Source organism: Leucoraja erinacea, chromosome 24 (assembly GCF_028641065.1).
Source record: "Leucoraja erinacea ecotype New England chromosome 24, Leri_hhj_1, whole genome shotgun sequence".
Taxonomy (NCBI): domain Eukaryota; kingdom Metazoa; phylum Chordata; class Chondrichthyes; order Rajiformes; family Rajidae; genus Leucoraja; species Leucoraja erinaceus.
This window is the reverse complement of record NC_073400.1, coordinates 18399026-18425416: the sequence shown is the minus strand read 5'-3', so window position 1 is coordinate 18425416 and position 26391 is coordinate 18399026. Positions and strand designations below refer to the sequence as shown.

The 26391-nt window shown below is 44.9% G+C and overlaps 1 protein-coding gene across 1 annotated transcript in view; it reads right to left on the bottom strand.

Annotated features, from left to right (window-relative positions):
• LOC129708696 (copine-8-like) overlaps positions 1 to 26391 on the bottom strand; it is a 268617-nt gene that overhangs the window by 30853 nt on the left and 211373 nt on the right. The window contains exons 14-17 of the mRNA XM_055654624.1: positions 25619 to 25665; positions 24759 to 24940; positions 19388 to 19515; positions 13350 to 13452 (exon numbers count right to left, since the gene is read on the bottom strand). Coding sequence (XP_055510599.1) covers positions 13350 to 13452; positions 19388 to 19515; positions 24759 to 24940; positions 25619 to 25665 — 460 coding nt within the window. The remainder of the gene's footprint in view (positions 1 to 13349; positions 13453 to 19387; positions 19516 to 24758; positions 24941 to 25618; positions 25666 to 26391) is intronic.

The window sequence follows — 26391 nt, the reverse complement described above, 5'->3', positions numbered from 1 at the left end:
GCAGGCAGCACATAGACTTTCACCATAGCTCTGTACACACGACAATAATAAACCTAAAACTATAATCTAAGAAACAAATAAAAAAAGCATTAAGCCTGGAGCGCAATGTTAAATGTCAGAAAGCAATAGCATTGCATGCTGAGCGAGCGAGCTAGCCTCAATTACACTGGGTATATGCACTCTGGCTTAAGTGCTGATTTAACATTGGACAGAATTATTTTGAGTTCAAATAACAATAACACTGCTTCTTCATGGCTGTGTCTCTATTATAGGAGTCGACATGCGCTGTGAGCCATCCTGTGTTTTCCAGTTGAATAATAAAATTCCAGCCTGCCGGATTAACTCCGGACGGGCAAATCCTCTCCTTTGATAAGAACCAATCTCACTGATATTCATAGTGATTGCAGCAGTACCAATAGAAATATCAGCCTTCATTTTGCTAAGCACCGTCACAGTGGCGGTAATTTAACAAACACCGTGACATTAAACTGAGACAAAACTTTGTGCCTTTCACGATTGATATTGACCTGACAACACCAATTATAATCACAGAATGTTGACTCAATCTCATATCTGCAGTGGCCACATGTCAATCTAAGCATAAACTGTGACTAATTCCGTTCTTTTACGCAGTGCTTTTATTGTAGACACAGCGGTGCCAGTACACAAGGGGGGGCAGCACAGTGGTAGAGTTGCTGCCTCACAGCATCAGATTTCCGGGTTCGATCCCGACTACGGGTGCTGTCTGTATGGAGTTTCTACATTTCTCCTGTGACCACGTGGGTTTTCTCCGGGCGCTCATGTATCCTCCTCACACTGCAAAGACGAACATGTTTGGAGGTTAATTGGCTTCAGTAAAGATTGTAGCGTGTAGGATAGTGTTAGTGTACGGGGATCGCTAGTCGGCACGGACACGGTGGGCCGAAGAGCCAGTTTCTGCGTTGTATCTCTAAACTAAAACTAAACATTGTTCCTTGCTGTAGGTGTCTACGGCAGTTAATATAAGTTGCTTAAGCACTCAAGGCCATGACCCCCTAATTTAATTACTTAATGTTTATTTTTTAAACTTTGGTAATCTTTTAGAAATATAAAAAAATTCTAAAAATTTGAAAATCTAGATGTAACTTTTTGGAGGTGCTGGTCCACCATTTGCTAGTGCATACTGTCACAAATAAAGCACCGTTTTTACTTATTACTGAATTTAATCGTTCCACTATCAACTCCACCATCCAGTCTTCATCTTTAGACTTGAGACTTTAAAGATGCAGTGTGAAAACAGGCCCTCGAAACGAGTCCGTGCCCACCTACACTAACATTATCCTGCACATTAAGGACAATTTTCAATCTTTACCGAAGATAATTAGCTTACAAACACTCACATTCCCTCTCTCTCTCCATCCCTCCCTCATTCTAGTCTTCCTGCAAGTTTCACTTTTCATATATCTCCATCATCAAGTTCACTGACGACACCACTGTTGTGGGACGTATCACTGATGGGGACAGAAGTGAGATCGACCAACTGACCAAATGGTGCCAGCACAATAACCTGGCCCTCAACACCAGCAAAACCAAGGAACTGATTGTGGACTTTGGAAGGGGGAGGATGGGGACCCACAGACCCGTTTATATCAACGGGTCGATGGTGGAGAGGGTCAAGAGCTACAAATTCCTTGGCGCGCAGATCTCTGAAGATCTTTCCTGGTCCGAGAACACTGATGCAATCATAAAGAAAGCACATCAGTGCCTCTACTTCCTGAGAAGATTACTGAGACTCGGTTTGTCAAGGAGGACTCTCTCTAACTTCTAGAGGTGCACAGTAGAGAGCATGCTGACTGTTTGCATCGTGGCTTGGTTCGGAAACTTGAGCGCCCTGGAGTGGAAAAGACTACAAAAAGTAGTAAACACTGCACAGTCCATCATCGGCTCTGACCTCCCGTACATCGAGGGGATCTATCACAGTCGTTGCCTCGAAAAGGCTGGCAGCATCATCAAGGACCCACACCATCCGGGCCATACATTCATCTCCCCACTACCTTCAGACTGCAACGATCAGGAATAGCTACTTCCCCACAGCCATCAGGCTATTAAACTCGGCTCGGACAAACTCTGAACATTAATAGCCCAGAATCTGTTTATTTGCACTTTATCAGTTTATTTATTCATGTGTGTATATATTTATACAATGGTATATGGACACACTGATCTGTTCTGTATTTGTGCCTACTATGTTCTGGTGTGCTAAAGCAAAGCAAGAATTTCATTGTCCTATCAGGGACACATGACAATAAAATCTCTTGATCTCCGTTTTAAAAATATCCATTGACTTGGCCTCCACAGAGACGTGTGGTATTGAATTCCACAGATTTACCACACACTGAAGAAATTCCTGCTCATCTCCTTTCTAAATATATGTGCTTTCATTCTGAGGCTGTGCCCTCTGGTCCTAGACTCTCCCAGTTACGTTTTCGATCATGTGTCAAGATATTGAAGAGCCCAACTATAATTTAACTAAATAGCTTACTGCACAAAGCTCCAGTTATTTGATGATAAAATTCGTAACAATGATCCTAATAAATGTCATCAAGATAAGAACCTTAAATATATTCAGTTTAAACATAGTCGGTTTAAAATCCCTGCTGCTTGAGAATCATTCAAATCACTCCCATGAGAAATCACAGCAGAAAGTGTTCTGTGCTCCGTTTAACACACTGCCTATCTCATTCAAGTGAAACATGGGTAATCGATTTTATTGTAAACAAAATAAACACAAACTTGTTAATTCGCAAAAGGGACTTTCATACTGATTATGCTTTAACTTGCAATCTCACATAACATATATTTTTTAATACATGCTACATCCTGTTACATTATGCACATCTGCCATTGTTATCCAGAACAGACCAGGGTGCACTTTGTAATAGAATGTCTTATCTGTGCCAGAAAAAAACGAGAGAGAGAGAGAGGAGAGGGCAGAGAAGGGAGAGGGGAGACGGGACGGAGAAGGAGAGGAGAGGGAGAGGGAGAGGGAGAGGGAGGAGGGAGAGAGGAGAGGGAGAGGGAGAGGGAGAGGGAGAGGGAGAGAGAGAGGGAGAGGGAGAGGGAGAGGGAGAGGGAGAGGGAGAGGGAGAGGGGGAGGGAGAGGGAGAGGGAGTGGGGGGGAGAGAGGGAGAGAGGGAGAGGGAGAGGGAGAGAGAGGGAGAGGGAGAGGGAGAGGGAGAGGGAGAGGGAGAGGGAGGGGAGGAGATATTCCAGGGAGAGGAGGGTAATAAGGGAGGAGGGAGGGAATAGACAACAGGAGTGGGGTAATAAATAGACACAGCTGTGAATACCAAGCACGGCAGCAGCATCTCTGAAGGGATAAGAACAAACAACTTTGACATCATCAGATGATGTCAGACCTTTGGAGTATTCTTAATTTCATTTCACACCCTTCACACCTGCAGCAAAGCACACAACTAAAGCTTGTCACTGTACCTCAGTGCACGAGCCAATAAACTAAACTAAAGTGAACTGAGCATTTCCTTTTTGAGTAAATACTAAACATCACATAATTCTTACTGTATTTGACAGTTGGTGATGTTGAGGTGGCAATGCTAGTTCTACAACAGGGAACTAGCATCTGACAAGAAACTAATCTACACCCATAGATTTGTCATCCTAGATCTCCTGAAACTCATCAAGGTAGCTGCTAAGTTTGAGACTTTAGAGTTACTGTGCAGAAACAGGCCCTATGGTCCACCGAGCCTGTGCCGACCAGCGATCACCCCATACACTCGCACTATCCTACATACTAGGGACAACTTACAATTTTACCGAAGCCAATTAACCTGCAAACCTGGAGGTCTATGGAGTGTGGGAGGAAACTGGAGCACCTGGAGGTAGATTAACCCTTATTAATTCATGCCATTTATAATCTCCACTGCACATATGTGCATGCCACCCTTTACATAGTATTACGGTACTACACAGCTTTACATTAGCAAGGTCAGCCAGCTCTCTCTCTCTCTCTCTCTCTCAAAAGCCAGCGGAGCTAGATGAGAATGGCTGGCTGTTGGAATGTCTGTGGAATAAAGATTGATCTTCACTATGTGTGTTGCTGTGGATCATTCATAAACATGGTGTCAGAAGTGGGATTCGAACCCATGCCTCCAAAGGAGACTGCAAAAACATACATTCTTGTATACACGATTCACCATCTACAAACAGTGATGCCATGACAACACACAGTATCAACAATACAAGAGTTGCTGCAAAGATAGATATCGGAGCAAGATGTAATGTCATCTCTTTATCAGACTTCCAAAGAATTCACAACAACGAAACTGTCATGAAAACAAACTCAAAGTTGCATCCATTTGGTGGGGGGGGGGTTGCAACCAGTTGGTATGGTCACATTACCATGCCATCTAGCATCTCAAGTTTACAATCTGGATGTTTTCATCATTAAAGGGGAAGTGCCCCTCCTTCTGGGCATTGATGCATGCCGCTATATGAACCCAGTCTTCTTCGGCAAAACTATAAACCAGCTGTTGACCTGTCAAAGTCCCACCCAACAACTACTCTCACATACTTTGATGCCAAGTTATCCGTCACCCTCACCTGTGATGCCTCCCAGTATGGACTGGGTGCTGCTTGCCTACAAGACGATGGGAAGGGTCCCAGACCAGTTGCCTATGCCTCCCGCACCATGACCGACACTGAACAGCACTACTCTCAAATCGAGAAGGAGCAGTAACTTTTGCCTGCAAGAAATTCAAGGACTTTATCTTTGGCAACCCGATCACGGTCGAAACCTGGCACCAGTAAGCCTCAGTAAGCCGATCCACACGGCACCAGTGCACTTACAACGCATGATGATGGAACTACAGAGATATGACATGTGCAAATGTGGTAAGGACATGCACTTAGCTGACGCCCTCCCATGGGCACCTCGCCCAACCTGCGAAAAACACCTGTCTGATGATGAGCATGAGGGGTACACAGTTTTGATGGTCTCCTGTCTCTCATCCATGGGCTTAGACACGCTAGTGGCACAAACAGCTGCAGACGAAACGCTACAATCGCTGGCCACAGTCATCCGCTGCGGCTGGCCAGACAAACAGCACCACCTGCCGCAGGCTGTCCGCCCATTTTACCCTGTCCGCGAGGAACTGGTCATTCAAGACGGCATTATAATGAAATTACATAAGGCAGACATCCCAACGTCTCATCACAGCAAGTACTTTGATATTGTCCATGGGGGCCATCCTGCTGCAGAAATAACCCTCCAACATGCAAAAGGTATCATTTTCTGGCCTGATATGGCTGGCTACATTCTCGAGACAGTTGCTGCCTGCCCGATTTGCAACAGCCTGACCCCGCACCAACAGAAACAACCACTTCTCCTGCACCCCACACTGGACTTACCGTGGTCCACAGTAGCAGCCGCCATCTTTCAGTGGCATGGCAAACAATACCTGGTTCTAATCGATTCCTACTCAGGATGGTTCAAAATCGACTTGCTTAGTAATCCGACTGCGGCCATGGTCATTCAAAAATGTACTCGCCACTTCTCTGTCCACGGAGTCCCCCCTAAAGCTACTCTCAGACAATGGACATCAGTTCTCCAGTCAGCTCTTCAGGAATTTCATGAAAAACTTGGACTTTCACCACATTACCAGCAGCCTGAGTACCCACAATCCAACGGCTTGGCCGAGCGCGCGGGAAAAAGTGCAAAACAACTAATGGAACGCTCACACAGGGCCGGCTCTGATGTTTATCTTGACTTACTCAACCCACGGAACATCGTCTGCGACCCTCTCCTGGGATCTGCAGCCAAACGGCTCATGTCACACGAACCCACTCCACCCTGGCTATGGCCAAACAACTACTAGAACCACAAGTTTGTGCACCGTCAGTGATCCAATCCCAGCTCCAATGCCGCCGCGACATACAAAGAAAATACTACGATAAAACCTGCTCTCCGCTTCAACCGCTCAACAAGGGACAGGTTGTCTGCTTACGGTCACTCCGAGGTTACGACCGCCTCGTAGTCATTCTGGGGTCCACCACAGAGCCACGATCGTACTTAGTCAGTATTGACATCGGCATCTATCAGTGAACGCGCCAACACCTCCTCCCGGTTAATGAACCAGCACCTCCACGTCCTTACCCAGACCAACCGCCGGTGTTCCATCACGCTCCGCGAATGCTACTCCAGCTCTTCCTCTGCCCGTGCCAGCGCCATCCCTGCCTTCCCCGGTGCCCCCATCTCCACCGGTCTTCTGCTCTGCGTTTGCCCGATAAGGGACTTGCTCCTTCAAAGAAGGATGAGGTGCACGAGGGCTATTTCCCTACACGTGCAGGTCATGTCAGCAAGACAAGCCCGCTGATTGGAACATTTACTGGCTACACTTGAACTGTGTGTGCATGACCCATCTTGTTTTATGTGCTCACATATACAAAAGCATGTACATGTAAATATATAAATGCCACACCTTATACTGGTGTTTTACAATATGCTCCACTAACCACTCTATGTATGTCTTGCTTCTTTAAGAGGAAGGATGTAGATTAACCCTTATTAATTCTTGCCATTTATAATCTCCACTACACATATGTGCATGCCACCCTTTACATGGTATTACGGTACTACACCAGCAAGGTCAGCCAGCTCTCTCTCTCTCTCTCTCTCTCTCTCAAGCCAGCGGTGCTAGATGAGAATAGCAGTCTGTTGGAATGTTCCTGTTTGCCTGTGGAATAAAGGTTGATCTTCACTATGTGTGTTGCTGTGGATCATTCATAAACACCGGAGGAACCTCACGCAGTCATGGGAAGTATGTACAAACTCCATATAGACAGTACCCAGAGTCAGGATCGAACCAGGTCCTGGAGTGCATTTGAAACTAGCTGCTGGAGGAGGTAGTTGAGGTAGGTACTGTAACAGCATTTAAATGATAATCAATGAAGTTCCTGAAACTTGGGTATCTTCACTGCAGTGCTGCATGTCTCTAACTTTAGGCTTTGCCTGCAGTTCCCCATAACCACATCAGAACAATCTACATCCCAATTTACTAGTTAATAGCCCTCACTATTCTTTCCCCTACAACAAACAGCATTTGAAAGATACCTGGGCAGGTACATGTGTAGGAAAGATTTAGCGGGCTCTGGGCCTAATGCGTGTAGATGGGTCATCATGATCAAAATGGAGGAGTTGGGCTGAAGGGCCCATTTCTGTGCCGTATAACTCCAACACTCTCAGAGTCCTGAACCGTTCATGCGTTTTCAGTGGTGTGAGGGTCGGGACATGTTGGCTAGTCTAGAGAGCTAATGTGTTGGTAAAGCTTGTGGCCAGCTCCCAGCTGATCCAAGACCCCACACCATCCGAGACCCCCCAGCCCAGTGATAACATATTTATTTTACACCCTCTCTCCTCTCCCTATCAGTCAATCCTCACTGCATGAAAGTACATTGCCCACAATCCCATGTGCTTTAATTTTGTTTAATAAAGGGCCTGTCCCACTTGCGTGTGATTGCGTGCATTTGGCGCGACCAACGGAGGTCGCGCTAAGTTCGCGCGTGACGTCATTTATGCATAAAAAGGGTGGTTGCTGGCTGCTATTCCATGATCATCATGGAAGAGATGCATCTGCATTGCTGCAACAGAGACTTCTATTAGCAGCAGCCCCCATCCTTACAAATCAGCTGGGCAGGAGGCGGGCCGACTGAATTTGGGCATCGCACGTCGGGTGGTGACGTCATCACGCAACGCCACGCGCTAGGCATACGCCGTCAAGACACTGCGTACACCGTCAAAACACCGCATATGACGTCAAGATGCTGCGTACGACTGCAATGCGCCTGTGTGCGTACGCGGGCCGACAAGCCGTTGGCGAGCGAAGATTTCGGTAAATGCAGGAATTTCAGAGCCCCGCGCGATTTCGGTCACTGCAGGAATTTTAGAGCCCCGCGCGATGTCGGGAACAGCCCCGCACAACTCCATATCCCTCCGCGCTTCTAAGTGGGACCGGCCCCGCGCGGCCATACGGTGCCCGTACGCCTCAAGAGACCACGAGGTCACGTAATTTGCGAGCCAAGGTCGCGTAAGTGGAACAGGCCCTTAACTGTTCAGGGCAGCACGGTGGCACAGCGGTAGAGTTGCTGCCTTACAGCTCCAGAGACCCGGGTTCGATCCTGACCACGGGTGCTGTTTGTACAGAGTTTCTACGTCCTCCCTCCCTGTGACCGCGTGGGTTTTCTCCGGGTGTTCCGGGTTCCTCCCGCACTCCAAAGATGTACAGGTTTGTAGGTTATTTGGCTTTGGTAAAATTGTACATTGTCCCTAGTGTACTTCATTTGAGGTTCAGATGACAATAAACGGTATAGTATAGTGTGGGACAGTGCTAGTATACGGGATGATCGCTGGTCGGCACGGACTCGATGGGCCTGTTTCCACTCTGTAGCTCTAAAGATCTTGAGGACAATGTATCGATGTGTTGTGTTAACTTGTTGCTGATGGCAACATAATCAGACAGCTTCACATTAATTTATACCAAATACCTCTGCAAAGACGTAAAGGGCTTTTCTCAAGACAAGGGAAACCTTTTATCAAGACCTGAATCAATCCCATCTCATTTATTCTGCGTATAGGTTACCTAGCAACATCTTCATTGTTGTTTTTGAAGCAGGAATAAAATTATTCACAACAACGAAGAGGACAGGAATCCTACGCAGCTTTCCATTAATAAAAAATGTCACTTATGATTAATAAGCACATGCGGTTATTGCAAATTGTCTTCCCATGGTTATGAAGATTTTCAACACGATGCCATCCTTCAATTATGTGCATCCGACTTTCTGTTAGTGAATTCAAGTCACTCCCCGAAAGTGGATTTAAGGAAAATACTACGGCCACCATTACAGTACGAAAAGTTCCAAAACGAGCTCAACAAAATCAAGAAGATCATTAAATAGCCTCTCATTCTATTAGCTGTCGTGAACAATTAACCACTGTCGGTGAGCTGCACTTAGTTTAGTTTAGGGATACAGCATGGGAACATGCCCTTCGGCCCATTGAGTCCACGTCGAGCATTGATCACCCATTCACACTAGTTCTGTACTCCCACTTTCTCTTCCACTCACGACCCACTAGGGGGCAATTTACAGAGGGCCGATCAACCTACAAACCCGCATGTCTTTGGGATGTGGGAGGAAAGCAGAGCACCTGGAGGAAACCCACAAGGGTCACGGGGAGAACGTGGAAACTCTACACCGACAGCACCCGAGGTCAGGATCGAACCCAGGTCTCTGGTGCAGAGAGGCAGCGGTTCTACCAGCTGTACCACTGTGTGGCATTTGGAGCACTGCACTCAGTTTGGGAAATCTGCTACAGGAAAATGCCATTAAACTGGAAAGAGTGCAGAGAAGATTTACGAGGATGTTATCAGGACTCAAGGGCCTGAGCTATGGTTAGAGGTTGCACATACTAGGACTTTATTCCTTGGATCGCAGGAAAATGAGGGGCAGCCTTGTCGAGCTGTATAAAATCATGATTGGAATAGATCAATATTTTTAAGAAACATTGAGATCAAACATGGATAAGATAGGTTTAGAGGGATATTGGCCAAACGCAAGGAGGTGGGGTTAATGTAGATGGGGCATGTTGGTCGGTGTGGGTAACTTGGGCCGAAGGGCCCATTTCAGCACTGTTTGATTCTATGATTGAGCATTTAAAAGACATTTGGACAGGTACATAGATATGGAAGGTTTAGAGGGGATTGGTCAAATGTGGAACTAGGGTAGATGGGGCATCTTGGTTGGCATGAGAGGATTGGGCCGAAGGGCCTGTTTCTGTGCTGTGTGACTATGACTCTTCCTGTGAAGCAGTGGCTCAAGTTATTTTTCTCTCTCCTTTACAATATCCAGCTGTGGTAATCTAGCACAGGAAATCCCATTTGACAACCCAATAAACTCTTACTTAGATCACCCGCCAGCAGTGAAATGAAGAATAGATAAGTTAACGGAGTTACTGCTTTCATATATGGAAGGACTCCCAGGTAGTGGGGCTGCTGACACCACCTCATTCTTCTCTCGTCTCTGTAAATAACAGAGCCTATGTGTTTCATTACAAATCATTCTTTGAATGCAGCCAGTTTAACAGCTACAACCTTCCTGCTGATATCATTTGGATTATGTGGATTATTTTAATTTCCCTTTATGAGAATCTAATCTCTGTGTTCATGATAGAGGCACTGAGTATCTTTAGACTTTACTTTAGACTTTAGAGATACAGTGCGAAAACAGGCCCTTTGGCCCAAATTACCCACATGGGCCAACATGTCCCAACTACACTAGTCCCACCTGCCCGCGTTTGGTCCATATCCCTCCAAACCGGTCCTACCCGTGTACTTGAGAACTGTTTCTTAAATGTTGGGATAGTCCCAGCCTCAATTACCTCCTCTGGCAGCGTGTTCCATACCCACCACCCTTTGTGTGGAGAAAGTTAACCCTCCATTAAAGATTCCCATTAAATCTTTTCCCCTTCACCATAAACCCATGTCTGCTGGTCCTCGTTTCACCTGTGCATCTCTGGGCAAGAGACTCTGACACCATCTTACACACTAGGGACAATTTAACCAAAGCCAATTAGCCTACAAGCCTGCCTTATCATGCTTTGGCATTAATATTGTCTTTCTCAAGTCATGGAACATGATTTCATTATGCTGATAGAAGGAAATAAATTAAACAGTGAAACAAACCTAATTAACAATGGTATAATTTTTTTTTCAGTTGAAAAGATAATTTTCATATTTCAGACATTGAACGCCAAGTGAAATTTGCTCTCATGTGAAATCAATGTCAGAGTTTTAATCCCGATTCAAAGATGAAACTGCAGATGATGTTTTACATAATTTATACTTCAGTTTTGTATGTAGATTGCAGCATAAATTAAGGGGTAAATAACGGCATGATATTTACACAGTGGGTTTAGTTGTCAGATGAGCAGATGTCAAGAGGCTGAGTATTCCTTGATCAAATGTGATGTGTGTGGGCTGACCCTCGGGAATATGCTGAACCAGAGCGGCAAATCTTTAGTTAGGTTTTTTAGTAAGAACATTTTTTTTTTTTTTTTTAAATCAATTGTTGCAGACTTTTACAAAACTACCTTAGATCCGACATAATCAAAGACCTTGTGGAAACAGGGAAATGCAGATGCTGGTTAAAAATACAAAAAAAGTCAAAAGTGCTGGAGTAAATCAACTGGTCAGGCAGCATCTCTGGAGAATATGGACAGGTGATGTTTCGGGTTGAGACTCTTCTTCAAACTAATCAAGAGTTGGGAAATAAAGAACCAGAGGACATGGGTTTAAGGTAAGGGGAGAAAGATTTAATAGGAACCCGAGGGGTAATGCACTATGGGAACTACACTCGCCTCTCTGCAGGAACTATACATCAGAAGTTGCAGATCCAGAGCCAGCAACATTATGGGGGACCCCTACCACCCCAGCAACGGACTGCTCCAGCTGCTAAGGTCAGGCAAACGCCTCTGCTGTCATGCTGTAAAAACAGAGAAGATGAGACGGAGTTTCTTCCCACAGGCCATTAGAACTGTAAACTCTTATCTCACTAGGGACTAATTTACTGTACCAATTGACTGTTGTGTTGTGTCTTTTTAAAATTTCTGTTTTTTTTTTTCTAATATGCAAGTACTGATTCTGTTCTATTCTGTTCTGTAGTTTTTTTTGCACAATCCGCAGGCATTGCCACTTTCATTTCACTGCACATCTTGTATGTGTATGTGACAAATAAACTTGACTTGACTTGACTTGAACCTTTTTACACAAAGGGTGGTGGGTGTATGGAACCCGCTGCCAGAGGAGGTAGTTGAGGCAGGCTCTATTGCAACATTTAAGAAACATTTAGACAGGTACACGGATAGGGCAGGTTTAGCAGGATACGGGCCAAACACGGGCAGGTGGGACTAGAGTTGATGGGGCATGATGGACGGTGTTGGGCTGGAGGGCCTGTTTCCACTCTGTATGACTCAATGACTCTACATCTAAAAAAAGTGAATTCAAGGTGTAGCTGAGTACTAGTAAAAATAATATCCCATAGTCTGGAAATTTGCCCAGTCAGGTCCTGATTTACTGGGTTTCATTTCGAGTTTAAATTGTCACCTGCTTTAGTTCAATTCACGTATCATCAAAGCTGCCTAATCAGCTGTTAATCAACCATTCGAGCCCGAGGACATAAGGGTTTTCTAAATCCAAACATACGCCATTAACAAACTCTATATAGATCACTTCAGTGTACCGGCAGTGTTCAAATCAACAATTAACAAAAACTGCAGACAATCCTTAATATTGTTAAGATTACAGGAAAGATATTGAAGTGACGAGGCGGGGTAACATATGATTGCTCCGAGCGGTTGATGGCCCTGACCTCATTGAAACTTACTGAATAGTGAAAGGCCTGGATAGAGTGGATGTGGACAAGATGTTTCCACTGGTGGGCGAGTCTAGGACCAAGAGCCTCAGAATAAAAGGATGTATGTACCTTTATAAAGGAGAACAGGAGGAATTTCTTTAGAGGGTGGTGAATCTGTGGATGTATTGTCACAAGGCGGCTGTGGATACCAAGTCAATAGATATTTTTAAGGTGGAGATTGGTAGATTTTTGATTAGTACAGGTATGAGGGGTTATGGGGAAAAGGCAGAAGAATGGGGTTGAGCGGGAAACATCGATCAGCCAGGATTGAATGTGCAGGAAGGAACTGCAGATGCTGGTTTAAACCGAAGATAGACACAAAAAGCTGGAGTAACTCATCGGGACAAGCAGCATCTCTGGAGAAAAGGAATGGGTGATGTTTCGGGTCGAGGAAGTAGATGTGATGGTCTAATTCTGCTCCTAGAATTTATGAACTTATGAACTGCTGCAGATAATGCATTGGCTTATGAGGCATTAGGAGCTGCAGATGCTGATTTATGAAACAAGACACCAGGTGCAGGAGTAACTCAGCAGGCCAGGCAGCATCTCTGGAGAATGTGGACGGGTGACGTTTCGGGTCAGGACTCAAGAAGGGTCCCAACCTGAAACGTCCCCTATCCATGTTCTCCAGAGATGCTGCCTTGACCCGCCGAGTTACTCCAACATAACACATTTGGTTTGTTTTAAGTCCTTAAATAAGAGATTCCTTATTTCATCACTGCAATAATGCAATTTTGTTTTAACAGGCTTAGTCCCAGCAAGCAATAGAAGATCTTGAGTTGGATTACCATTACTCAAGCTTAATGAGTCCAAGGTTGGATCTCAGCAGGACTCAATTCACACTGAATATGTTGCAATGGGTGACATGAATAAATAGGACTTACATTAACAATAGCTTCTTTAGTCTGCGCCATGTCTGAGATTACTCCGTCTGTTATAATGAGGAGAACAAAGTACTGTGAGCCGTCTTGTATTGCTGCTGCATATCTGTAACAAACAGACAAAATGGGTATTAGTAAGTAACATGGCTAATTACAGTGCATTCAGAAAGTATTCAGACTCCTTCACTTTTTCTACATTTTGTTACGCTACAGCCTTATTCTAAAAAGGATTACATTCAATTTTTTATCATCAATCTACACACAATATCCCAGAATAAAAAAAGCAAAAACAGATGTTTAGAAATTTTTGCAAAGTAATTAAAAAGAAATAATTGAAATATCACATTTACATAAGTACTCGGTACTTTGTTGAGGCACCTTTGGCAGTGATTACAGCCTTAAGTCTTCATGGGTATGACGCTACAAGCTTGGCACACCTGTATTTGGGTAATTTCTCCCATTCTTCTCTGCAGATCCTCTCAAGCTCTGTCAGGTTGGATGGGGAGCGTCGATGCACAGCTATTTTCAGGTCCTTCCAGAGATGTTCGTTCAGGTTCAAGTCTGGGCTCTGGCTGGCCATTCAAGGACATTCATAGACTTATCAAGAAGGTACTCCTGTGTTGTCTTGGCTGTGTGTTTAGGGTTGTTGTCCTGTTAGAAGGTGAACCTCCACCCCAGTCTGAGGTCCAGAATGCTCTGGAGCAGGTTTTCATCAATGATCTCTCTGTATTTTGCTCCGTTCATCTTTCCCTCGACCCTGACTAGTCTCCCTGCCGCTGAAAAACATCCCCACAGCAAGATGCTGCCACCACCATGCTTTACTGTAGATAAGGTATTGGCCAGCTGGTGAGTGGTGCCCTGGTTTTCTCCAGACGTGATGCTTGGCATTCAGGCTAAGAGTTCAATCTTGGTTTCATCAGACCAGAGAATCTTGTTTCTCATGCCTTTTGGCAAACTCCAAGCTGGCTGACATATGCCTTTTATTGAGTAGTGGCTTCCGTCTGGTCACTCTACCATAAAGGCCTGATTGGTGGAGTGCTGCACATATGGTTGTCCTTCTGGAAGGTTGTCCCATCTCCACAGAGGAACTCTGGAGCTCTGTCAGAGTGACCATCGGAATCTTGGTCACCTCCCTGACCAAGGCCTTCTCCCTCAATTCCTCAGTTTGGCCGGGCGGCCAGCTCTATGAAGAGTCCTGGTGGTTCCAAAGTTCATCCATTTAAGAATGGCAGAGGTCACTGTGCTCTTCGGGACCTGCAATGCTGCAGAAATTGTTTTATACCCTTCCCCAAATCAGTGTCTTGACACGACCCTGTCTCAGAGGTCTACAACCAATTCCTTCATCTTCATGGTTTGGTATTTGCTTTGACATGCACTGTCAACTGTGGGACCTTATATACACAGGTGTGTGCCTTTCCAAATCATGTCCAATCAATTTAATTTACCACTGGTGGACTCCAATCAAGTTGTAGAAACACCTCAAGGATAATTAATGGAAACAGATGAACATAAACTCAATTTTGAGTGTCAGAGCAAAGGGTCTGAATACTTATGTAAATGTATGTTTCAGTTATTTATTTTTAATTACTTTGCAAAAATTTCAAAAGACCTGTAAAATAAGGCTGTAACATAATAATATGTGGTCAAAGTGAAGGGGTCTGAATACTTTCTGAATGCACTGTATAACTGCTGGCTTTGTAAAGTTTCAGCATATCTGGCTGCAATGGACAGGCTGCATAATGCAAGCCAGTGACCTGTTTGCAAGCAACAGATCACAACGCACACTGATTTACATCAATACAAAGTAAGTGCCCACTACACAAAGATGAGGGTTTGACTTAATCAATATATAGTGATCCTCCTGTGGCCAGACATAATGCAGACATAATCACTCTATCATTGAAAGAAAAAGTGAGAGGAACAAAATGCTGGAGTAACTCAATGGGCAGGCAGCATCTCAGGATAGAAGGAAGGGATGTCTTTTCGGGTCGAGACCCTTCTTCAGGCTAAAGAAGGGTCTCAACCCAAAACGTCACCCATTCCTTCTCTCCAGAGATGCTGCCAGGCTCGCTGAGTTACTCCTGCATTTTGTGCCTATCTTTGGCTTAAACCAGCATCTGCAGTTCCTTCCTACAACAAAAGGGAGAGGAATTTGTCCTTGAAAGCAGGGAGGAGCTGCGAGTGTCAGAAGGGGCATCGGTGGCACTAAGGTCTTCCCTTTGATGTGTAATTGGTTTACATCCATCTGCGCCGTTGTTCCAGGCGATGAGGCGTGTGCTAAGTGGGCAGCAAAGGGTTTTTCCAATAGTCTTACAGATACGCAGTCTTTTACCCAGTGTAGGAGAATCGCAAGCCAGAGGACATCGGTTTAAAGGTGAGGGGGGGGAAGATTTAATGGCTACTTCAGGGGTATCTGTTTCACACAAAGGGTGGTGGGTGAATGGAATAAGTTGCCAGAGCAGGTAGAATGGAATAAGTTGCCAGAGGAGGCAGGTACTATCAATGCGTTTAAGAAATATTTAGACAGTTCATAATTTATAGGGCAGAATTAGGTCAATTGTCCCATCAAGTCCACTCCGCCATTCAAACATGGCTGAAATATCTTTCCCTCCCAAGCCCATTCTCCTGCCTTCTCCCCATAACCTCTGACAAGAGATCAAGATTCAAGATTCAATTTATTTGTCATTTGGACCCCTTGAGGTCCAAACAAAATGACGTTTCTGCAGCCATACCTTACAAACAAATAGACCCAGGACACAACAACACAACATGATTTACATAAACATCCATCACATCGCTGTGATGGAAGGCCAAAAAAAATTATCTCTCCACTGCACCCCCCCCCCCTCCCCCCCCCCCCGATGTCAGAGTCAAAGTCAAAGCCTCCGGCTGGTGATGGCGATTGTCCCGCGGCCATTAAAGCCATGCCGGGTGGTGCAAGGTCGCACACCGGGTCTTGGTGTTAGAGCCCCCGGCGTGCGCTCGCAGAGTCCCGCAGCCATTCCAAGCCGCGCGGGGCGGTGCTGTAAGGCCCCGCTCCAGGAGCTCTTCGACCCCGCAACTCGGGCGGGAGAAGTCGCGTTGCGGGAGCCCTGAAAAGTGGTCTCCCTCCAGTGACCCGCGGGCTCCTGGTGCCGCCGTCCGCCAGACCCGCAGTTGCAGCCTCCGAATCTCCGGAGGTCGGGCCGCAGCAGCAGCAGCGCTCCACCACCGCTCCACCCGCTCCGGACTCGGCCAGCTCCGCGACGGTGAGGTGAGTCGTCGGCACCAGAGCCCCTGGTCTTCTCCTGTTGGAGGCCGCTCCTCGTTGCAGCCCCAACGACAACGGAGACCCGACAAAGAAAAGGTCGGGTCTCCCGTGCAGGGAGAGATTAAAAGTTAGTTACCCCACCCCCCACCCCCCCACACACACCCCAACAATAAATAACAAAAACTACATAAAAACATAGACAAAAAATAATAAAAACGCAGACGGGCTGCAGAGGCCGCTGCTGACGAGAGTCGTGCCGCCCACCCGCTCCTTTACTCCTTTACTCTTAACTTTACTCCTTTACTCCTCAAGAATCTGTTAATCTGTGCCTTAAAAATACTCAAATATTGGTTTGGATGGGTAAGAGCTTCAAGCAGGAAGGTGGGTCTCATGTTGATGGGGCATGTTGGTCGGCATGGGCAAGTTGGGCCGAATGGCCTGTTTCCATGCTGTGTGACTGTATAAATGACATGAGTTTTTAATAAACATTTTCATTTGTTCCTTTAAAGTAAGAATGGTGTTACAATTTAATAATTTAAACTGCAGAATCAAAGTACTTTTGTAAATTTGTGGATGAGTGTGCACTGTTATTGCTATAATAAATGTTTGAGCAAGGGTCCAGAACAGAAACATAGCCTGCCCATTCCCTCGAAAGATTTCTGAAACATTGTGATAATTAATCCCTGTCTCGACTACCTCCTCTGGCAGATCGTTCCATACACCCACCACCCACTGTGTAAAAATGTTGCCCCTCAGGTTCCTATTAAGATTCACCCTCCCTCTCTCACCGTAAACCTATGTCCTCTGGTTCTCGATTCCATTTATTGATCTCTTGAAGATTTCATTCTGCAAACCTATTTTTTTTTTAAAGAAAGCTAGGTATCTTGCAAATAAAAGGAAAACACTTAAAGAGTTAAAGTAAAAGCTGATGGTGGATGAGTTTAAAGGAAAACAAAAGAAAGAGACAGAAGGAGAGAGGGGAGAGGTATAGGTGAATGGCCTGGGCAAGGAGGTTGAAAACAACAGCGGTGAGCAGTGATAAATCACACGGATGTACATATACAGAGATCTGCTTTGAGAAATAACCGGACAGGTTGCCATGGCAACGTTCCAAAATGACAGAGTGTGTTAGTGCAGGTCTTGCATTAAGGAGCGAGGATAAACTGGGCCAAGTTAATTTGTGAAGTGTATGAAGTACTGCACAATAAAAGCTTCAGAAATGCATTCAAGCTGCAAAATATAGCCCAGAACAATTCAAGTCTATTGGACAGGTAAGGAGACAGAGTGCTGCAGTAACTCAGCGGGTCAGGCAGGCATCCCTGCAGAACACGGATAAGTGACGTTTCAGGTCGGGACCCTTCTTCAGACTGATCTTTTTGGGGAGAAAAGAAAGCTGGAAATGGGGATATGCAGGTAATAGGTTGGGGAGTGTTTGTGGGGGAATGGGGGAAGATTTTGACCAGGTCACCTAAAATTGGAGAATACAATGTTCATACGTATGGGTTTTAGTTTTAGTTTAGTGTTTTAAGACTTCATATAATTACAATCAAGCCATCCACAGTGTACAGATACAGGATAAAGGGTATAACGTTTTTAATGCAAGATAAAGTCCAGTGAAGTCCAATTAAAGATTGTCCGAGGGTCTCCAGTGAGGTAGATGGTAGCTCAGGGCCACTCCCTAGTTGGTGATAGGATGGTTTGCATTTAACCTTAGTGGCACAGTGGCGCAGCGGTAGAGCTACAGCCTTACAGCGTTAGAGATCTGGGTTCGATCCTGACTACGGGTGCTGTCTATACGGAGTTTGTGTGTTCTCCCTGCAGTTGCATTTAGTTTAGTTTAGTTTAGTTTAGAGATACACCACGGAAGCAGGGCATTCGGCCCACTAAGTCTGCACACCAACACTATCGGTTTCTCTGTGTGCTCCGGATTCCTCCCACACTCCAAAGGCGTGCAGGTTTGTAGGTTCATTGGCTTCTGGTAATTGTGCCTGGTGTGTAGGATATAACTAGTATACAAGTGATCGCTACTCGGTGCGGACTCGGATGATCGAAGGGCCTGTTGCTCGAAACTAAACTAAACTTAGAAAGAAAAAGACACAAAATGAGTTGAATGAAAATGTTGTTTTAAATGCAGGTTTGGTCTAGAGATACAGCCCACCCAGTCTGCGCCGACCAGCGATCCCCGTACACCAGTTTTATCCTAGTGTACGGGCGAATTAAAGGTGGCAATTTACAGAAACCAATTAACCTACAAACCTGCACGTCTTTGGAGTGTGGTAAACTCCCAGAGCAGCCTGAGAAAACCCACATGGTCACAGGAAGAATGTGCAAACTCCTTACAGACAGCACCCGTAGTCAGGATCGCACCTGGCTGTGAGGCAGCCGCAGCAACTCTCCTGCTGCGCCACCGTGCTGCCCTCGATAGGCTATTCAATTAAATCAATGATACGAAAATGCACACTCCATTGCAGAGATGATGCCTTTGGCTTTACCAGTTCAAAGCTTTGCAATCTTCATTATTGCTAACAACTGCCTCTTTACATTGGTAATAATAGAAAACGTGACTGCTCGGTAAATTTAAATAGTCATCTAATCCTTACGCTGTTGAATCTTTCAACAGATTTGCACTGACTTTTTAACCTCAGGCTATTACCATACACTGACATTTCCAAATGAGATGAGTCTGTTGGATATCTGAAACCTCCTTACATCTACATAATTCTCCCATTTAAAACGGAAGCAAAATAGACCAGGCCGTTTGAACAGCACGCTGAGGAGTTGCTGCATTTACCGTGCTACATGATTGATCACAGGCGCAAAATTCGTGGGCCCATAAAGCTGGACTGTCTTGAGACTTTGATGATATGCTTCCAGAATTCCTTCAATGCCGTTACAATATGGATTGTCAGGTATGCCGTTCTGTTAAAAAAGAAACGTGTCAAATTTGGACACTGCCACAATGCACACATATAACATAGTACATAGAACAACAAAGGAATGGGCCCTTCAGCCCACAATGTCTATGTTGAACATGATGCCAAGTTAAACAGGCCTCATCTATCTGTACGCGATCCATAGTCTGAAGAAGGGTCTTGACCCAAAACATCAACCGTTCCCTCTCTCCAGAGATGCTGCCTGTCCCGCTGAGTTATTTCAGCATGTTGTGTAAACCAGCACCCGCCCGCAGTCCCTTCCTACCCAAATGCCTCTATTCCTTGCACTTTCATGTTCCTGTCTAAAACCCTCTGAAACACCACGATCGTATCTGCCTCCAGCACCACCCCTGACAGCACGTCCCAAACCACCACCACAAAACTAGCCCCGCACATTTTCATCAAACATCAGGGTCTGAAGAAGTGTTCCGACCTGAAACACCACCTATTCCTCTTTTTCCCAGTCATGCTGCCTGACCCGCTGAGTTACTCCAGCATTTTGTGTCTATCTTTGGTATAAACCAGTCCCTTTCCACACCTACCCATTAAACGTTCTCCTTCTTAAGGTTATGCCCTCTAATGATGGACATTTCCACCCTGGGAAAAAGGTTCTGACTATCTACCCTATCTATGCGCCACATATTTTACTTCATACCCTTTTCAACATTCGAAGGCCAGTTGTATTGATGTAAATACAAATATTATTTTCTGTTTATTTGGTTTAATGACAGGCTCATGGTTTCTGTGCCACCCATCCACTACACAGCCTGGGGCTGTTTCACCCTCCTCTCTATTTCATTAGTGTGTAATAATAGTCTTCAGTACCATCACTAAAAGGCCACTGAGCATTATCAGATGCAAAATAAAACAGTGAATGGCAAATTTGTATTGAAACTTGGCAAGGCTGCGTCACTGTGTTTGATTGGCTTTTTGCTATTAAGCTGATTTTAATGCTGTAAAATGCATCCGTGTCACATTTAATTTGCATCATAAGATAACAAGCCCCTGTTCTCTACAAAGTGTGTCCTGCACACACACAATTATCATTTTAAAAAAAGCTTCATTAGGAGATTTATATCATGGTATCAATCTGCTATATATGCAATGGCACAATATTAAACAATTCCGCAAATTAATTCTTCCCATGCTTTTGATGGGAAACTCTGAGAAATCTGTTGGGAAAAGGCTCCTTATTGTGCAGGCGTACACTGGCTATTCAAAACGCAATCAAGAGAAAATGAAAACACTTTGTCCTCGCTCTATCTTTTCAATTCAAAGGGCATCATGAAGCCAAACAGATGGTGTCATACAGCCCCATGGAAACAGGCCCTTCGGCCCACTTTGATCAAGATGCCCCATCTCAGCCATTTAGCCCATGTTTGGCCCATAACCCTCCAAAGCCTTTCTATCCAAGCACCTGTCCAAGTGTATTTTAGATATTGTTATTGTATATACCTCAACTATCTCCTCTGGCAATACGTTCCAGAAACGTTTCCACTCAGGTTCCTATTAAATCTATCCCTCCTCACCTTAAACCTATCTCCCCTGGTTCTTGATTTCCCTATCCTGGGTAAAATAATCTGCATTCACCCTATCTATTGCCTCATGATTTTGTACACCTCTATAAGGTCACCCCTGCCCAACCTCTCCCTGTAGCCTAGGCCTTGACACCCAGCAGGTTTACAGCTGGCTGTTTGCTCACTTCCCATGTATTTGGTTCCATTGAAGGGGGTGGGAGTAGAAAGCTCGGAGAGAGGAAAGGCAGGACGAAGCCTGGAAAATGATAGAGGTGAGAACATTTTTTGAGAGGCAGATGATTGGACAAAGGCTAGAGATAGAAAAAGAGGTTTGAGTTGCAAATTGTGAAGCTAGAGGAATGAATGTAGGTCAAAGGGCAGGGGAATATTGATGTGTCCAAGTGGGGCACAAAGGAAGGGGTGGGGAGGGAAAGGGTGCGGGGGGGGGGGGAAGGGGGGTTTGGCAGTTCTGTAAAATTAGAGAATTCAATGTTCATACCAGTGGATTGTAAGCTACCCAAGCAGAATATCAGGTGCTGTTCCTCAGTTTGCGTGTGGCCTTAGCATCTGCAATGGAATGTGCATTCGTATGAAGATGTTGCCAGGACCTGTGGGCCTGAACTACAGGTAGAGGTTGAGCAGGCCAGGACTTTATTCCTTAGAGCACAGGAGAAAGAGGGGTGATCTTAGAGATGTATAAGACCATGAGAGAAATAATTAGGGTAAATGGGTCTTTTACCCAGTGGGGGATTTGAGAACCAGAGGACATAGATTTAAGGCGAAGGCGTGAGGAGGGTGGTGGGGGGTGGGGAGATTTTATAGGAAACTGAGCGGCAACTTTTATACTGCAAGGGGTGGTTGGTGTATGGAACGAGCTGTCAGAGGATGTAGTTGAGGCAGGTACGATCATAACATTCAAAAAACATTTGGACAGGTTCATGGATAGGATAGGTTTAGAGGGATATGGGCCAAGCACGGGCAGATGGGTCTCGTGTTGATGGGACATATTGGTCGGCGTGGGCAGGTTGGGCCGAAGGGTCTGTTTCCGTACTGTATGAGTCTATAACCCTATCTGTCAATGGAGAGGTCCCAGAACAACACTTTAACATGACTGGGTTCACAGTCACTGCTCCATGGGATGATTCTATCTGCCAAAATACAAAGTGGTGGAGGAACTCCGGAGGTCAGGCAGCATCTGAGGAAGGAATGGACAGGTGACGTTTTCAGTTGTGATTCTTCTTCAGAATGTCTCCAGCCTGAAGAAGGGTCCCGTCCCAAAACATTATCTATCCATTCCCTCCACAGATGCTGCCTGACCTGCTGAGTTCCTCTAACACTTTTGCGCTTTGCTCAAGATTCTTGTGTCTCTCCACTCTTTCTGGCATTAAGAAGCATTTAGACAGGTACATGGATTGTGGATGAATAGATATGGACCAAACACAGGCAGGTGAGACTAGTGTAGATGGGACATGCTGGTCGATGAGGGCATGTTGGGCTGAAAGGCCTGTTTCCATGCTGTATCACTCTATGACTATGACATAACGAAATGAATCCAGGAGCAAGGCTGATCCCAGCTGTGAAACCCCTCTCTCAGTTCCATCAGCTCGGCGATTAGCAATGTGTTTGAAATAGAAATGGTCTCAAGTAAAATCACACTGAACCTCACCATTAACTCATCAGGAAACATCATCACAATCAAGAGCGGAACTCGCTATCAAAACATGCAGGGGACGGGGGACACAATTTTTTAGTGGCCACGTGCGCATGCGCACACTCACACACACACGTGAGGCTTCGGAGGCTCAATCCAGCGCTAAAAACAGAAAATTTAAAATCGGGATTACAAAAACTTGGGGGGGATGTCCCCCACCTCTCAAAACATGAGGGGGACGTGTCCACCCTGCCCCCCCCCCCCCCCCCCCGGGTTTTGTGCCCCTGATCACAATTAATAGACTCATCAGGAAGGCTGGCTCTGTCTTGGAGGTGGAGTTGGGTTCATGGGAGGTGGTCTTGGAGGGGAAGTTGCTCCTGAAATTGCAGAGCATCCTGGACAATACAGCTCACCCCCTCCATGACAACCTGAGGAGTACCTTCAGCAACAGACTGGTTCCACCAAGATGCAGCACAGAATGACAAATGACATCCTTCTTCCCTGCGGCTATCAAACTGCACAACACCTCCCCATCTCCCTTCTGTCGTGGCATAGGCCGACTCCCCCCCCCCCCCAATCTTTGCACATCCCCAATCCTTTCCACTCGTCACTTTAATTTCATGTTTCATGTATTTTGTGTTTTATGACTGTTGGCAGATCAATTTCCATCCTGGGATAAATAAAGTTCTATCGGATCGTATCATATCGTATCGGATCGTACCAGTGGAGCTATGACTTAGCCGGTGAGGATCTCTGTTATGCCAAACTACAAAAAGACTTAATACTCAAATCTCTGTCTCGGCATATCAGAGATGAGACTGCTCATATGAAATGCAATAGTCAAATCAGCTGCTATTAGGAACATAATATTAGATTCTGAATCTCCTGTGCTAAATATGCAAAAATAAAAGTTTGCTATGCAATTGGCAAACAATTACCAACTGCATTTCCCTTCGGGATAATGTAAGATGCAAGACGCACTTTTGGGGAACTGATTTGTTTCCAAAGTGTGGGGAAATGTGCATCTTCTCTCTTGCTCTTAATTGGATTTATTTTTTTGTATTTCCCAGCTGAGAAAGTGCAAATGTAATTTCCTCTCAGGCCTCTCCTGGTGTTAATCTTAAACTTGCAGCTAGGAAATAAGCAATGTGACAAAGTAGTTGCTGTGCATTTCCATTGTCGATTCCTCCCACAGGGAACGGCAGCACATGGATTCAGAATGGAAAGAACGTTGTTGAACAGCACCTTCCACAGGCTTTGCAACTCCCGTGAAACCACTGAAAGGCTTGAAGGAATCAACTTGAAAATCTTGCTCATATCTTTCTACATTGAGTTCAATGGTTTTGAAATGTTGTTCCCAATGTAGGAAACACAGCATTCAATTGCTGCACCACTAGCTCCTGCAGATAATGAACACATTGCTTCAGGGGTAAATATTAGGCAGAAAGAACACTCATGTGCTTCAAAATAATGAGGGTTAGACTAGATACAGCGCAGAAACAGGCCCATTCGGCCCCCCGAGTCCAAGCCGACCAGCGATCACCCCGTACACTAATACTACCCTATACTCTACGGACAATTTACTATTATACCAAAGCCAATTTAGCTACAAACCAGTATGTCTTTGGAGTGAAGGAGGAATCCGGAGCACCCGGAGAAAACCTACGCAGTCACAGGGAGAATGTACAAACTCTGTATAGAAACGTTGCCTATTTCCTTCGTTCCATAGATGCTGCTGCACCCGCTGAGTTTCTCCAGCATTTTTGTGTACCTTGCATGGAACAAATTACTTGAGTTGAGGCTGGAACTATCCCAACATTTCAGAAATAAATAAACAGGTACATGGATAGGATAGGTTAAGAGGGATGTGGGCCAAATGCAGGCAGGTAAGTCTAGTGTAGATGGGGCATGTTGGTGGGTGTGGGCAAGTTGCGCTGAAGGGCCTGTTTCTACACAGTACGACTATGATTCTATATAACATTGAAAATGCAAAATAACACTGAAACCCTTCAACAACACCTTACACAACATAAGCAGCATGCACAAAAAATATTATTTTACCAAAGCAAACTCATGTGCAACTCTTCCATCGGGTGGTAGTTTAGCACCAAAGCCCAATGCTGGGAACATCTTGTCGCTGTCGTAGTCCTGAATGATTTCACCCACTGCCTTCAAAGCCATTGCATAAGCATTCATCTGGTAAGGATTCATGTAATGCAGGGATGTGGATTGAGATGGGTTTCCTGATGAAGCAATGAAAAATAATAAGACACTTACTTTAGCGATATAATATTATTAACCATTTTGTGGACATCCAGGTGTATTCCATTCCAGGCACTCACCACCCGTGTGTAAAAAATCTGACCTGCACAGTTACCTTCATACTTTACCCCTATCTATCAGAACTAAACAGTGCCTTTGAAAAGGTGATGCAGTAGCATTGCAAAACAAAAGCATAACAGTACTAGAGGCAATTGATTAGCATTGCCAAGTAGTTATTGTCAGACATTAGTTTTGAGCAAGCTTTTATAAATGCTTGTAATATTTCTTTCTGTAAAACAACTACAGAAACAAGCATTTTAGTTTCCTTTGACTGTCTGATTTAAAATATTGGCATTGTTCTTTCATTCAAACTTCTGTAAATATTTACAACTAAATGCCATCAAAGCAAGCAGTAAATTAAGCGAGGGCCACAACTGGTTCTAAAATCAATATGAAAACAGCAAACCAATGTTAATTTTCCTTTGAGGGCGTTGTGATAGGATATTTTTGATAGGATATTTAACAAGGTTTACAATCCAAATAATCAATTGAAAAATTGGTACCTATTTGATTAAAGTCATAAATCTGCAATTAGTGACCACCTATGCAAATACAATAAAGTCGCTCAGTAGCGGAGATTTATTTGATTAAGGACTTACCATTGGAAGCTGTAAAATCAATAGCCACCGTAAAATTTATCTGCGTTCTGCAAGATTAAATGAAGAGAGAATATTTTATTTCAACTACATTTTCCGAAAATGGTTTTCTGTTAGTTTTCATTGCCATATGTGTAAATAATATCTCTTTGATTGATTGTAGACACTGCTAGGTAAAGACTATTTCTTATGAAGAACGCTAAATTATTCAATCTGGCCAAGATTTCTGGCTCAAAAAACACCTTGAAATATAGAAAGACAAAAAAAACTGCAGATGCTTATTAATACACAAAAAGACACAAAGTGCTGGGGTAAGTCAGCAGGTCAGGCACCATCTCTGGAGGAAATGTGCGGATAGGTACCATATAGATAGAATGGGCAGGCAGAGATGCAGCCTGTCCTGCTGAGTTACTCCAAAATGATGTAACCAAGTATAGGTTAGCTACACCACTGCTAAGTCTCTAGATAGACCTGGAGACACGTAACCGCTGGGATCTTGAGCAAACAGTCCTGCCGCAACTCAGGAGGCCAGGCAGCATCTGTGGAGGGAATAGATAGATGATGTTTCCGGTCGGGACCCTTCTTCAGACTGATGGAGTAGAGAGGAAAAGGCTGGAAAAAAGAGGTGAAGGTGGGGAAAAGTGTGGCACGTGGTTCAGAGAGGGTTCAGAAGGATATGGGTCAAATGCAGGGAAATGGGAATAAGACCAATATGCCAACTTGATCAGCCTGGAGAAGGTGGGCCAAAGGGCCTGTTTCCGTGCTGTACAGCTCTG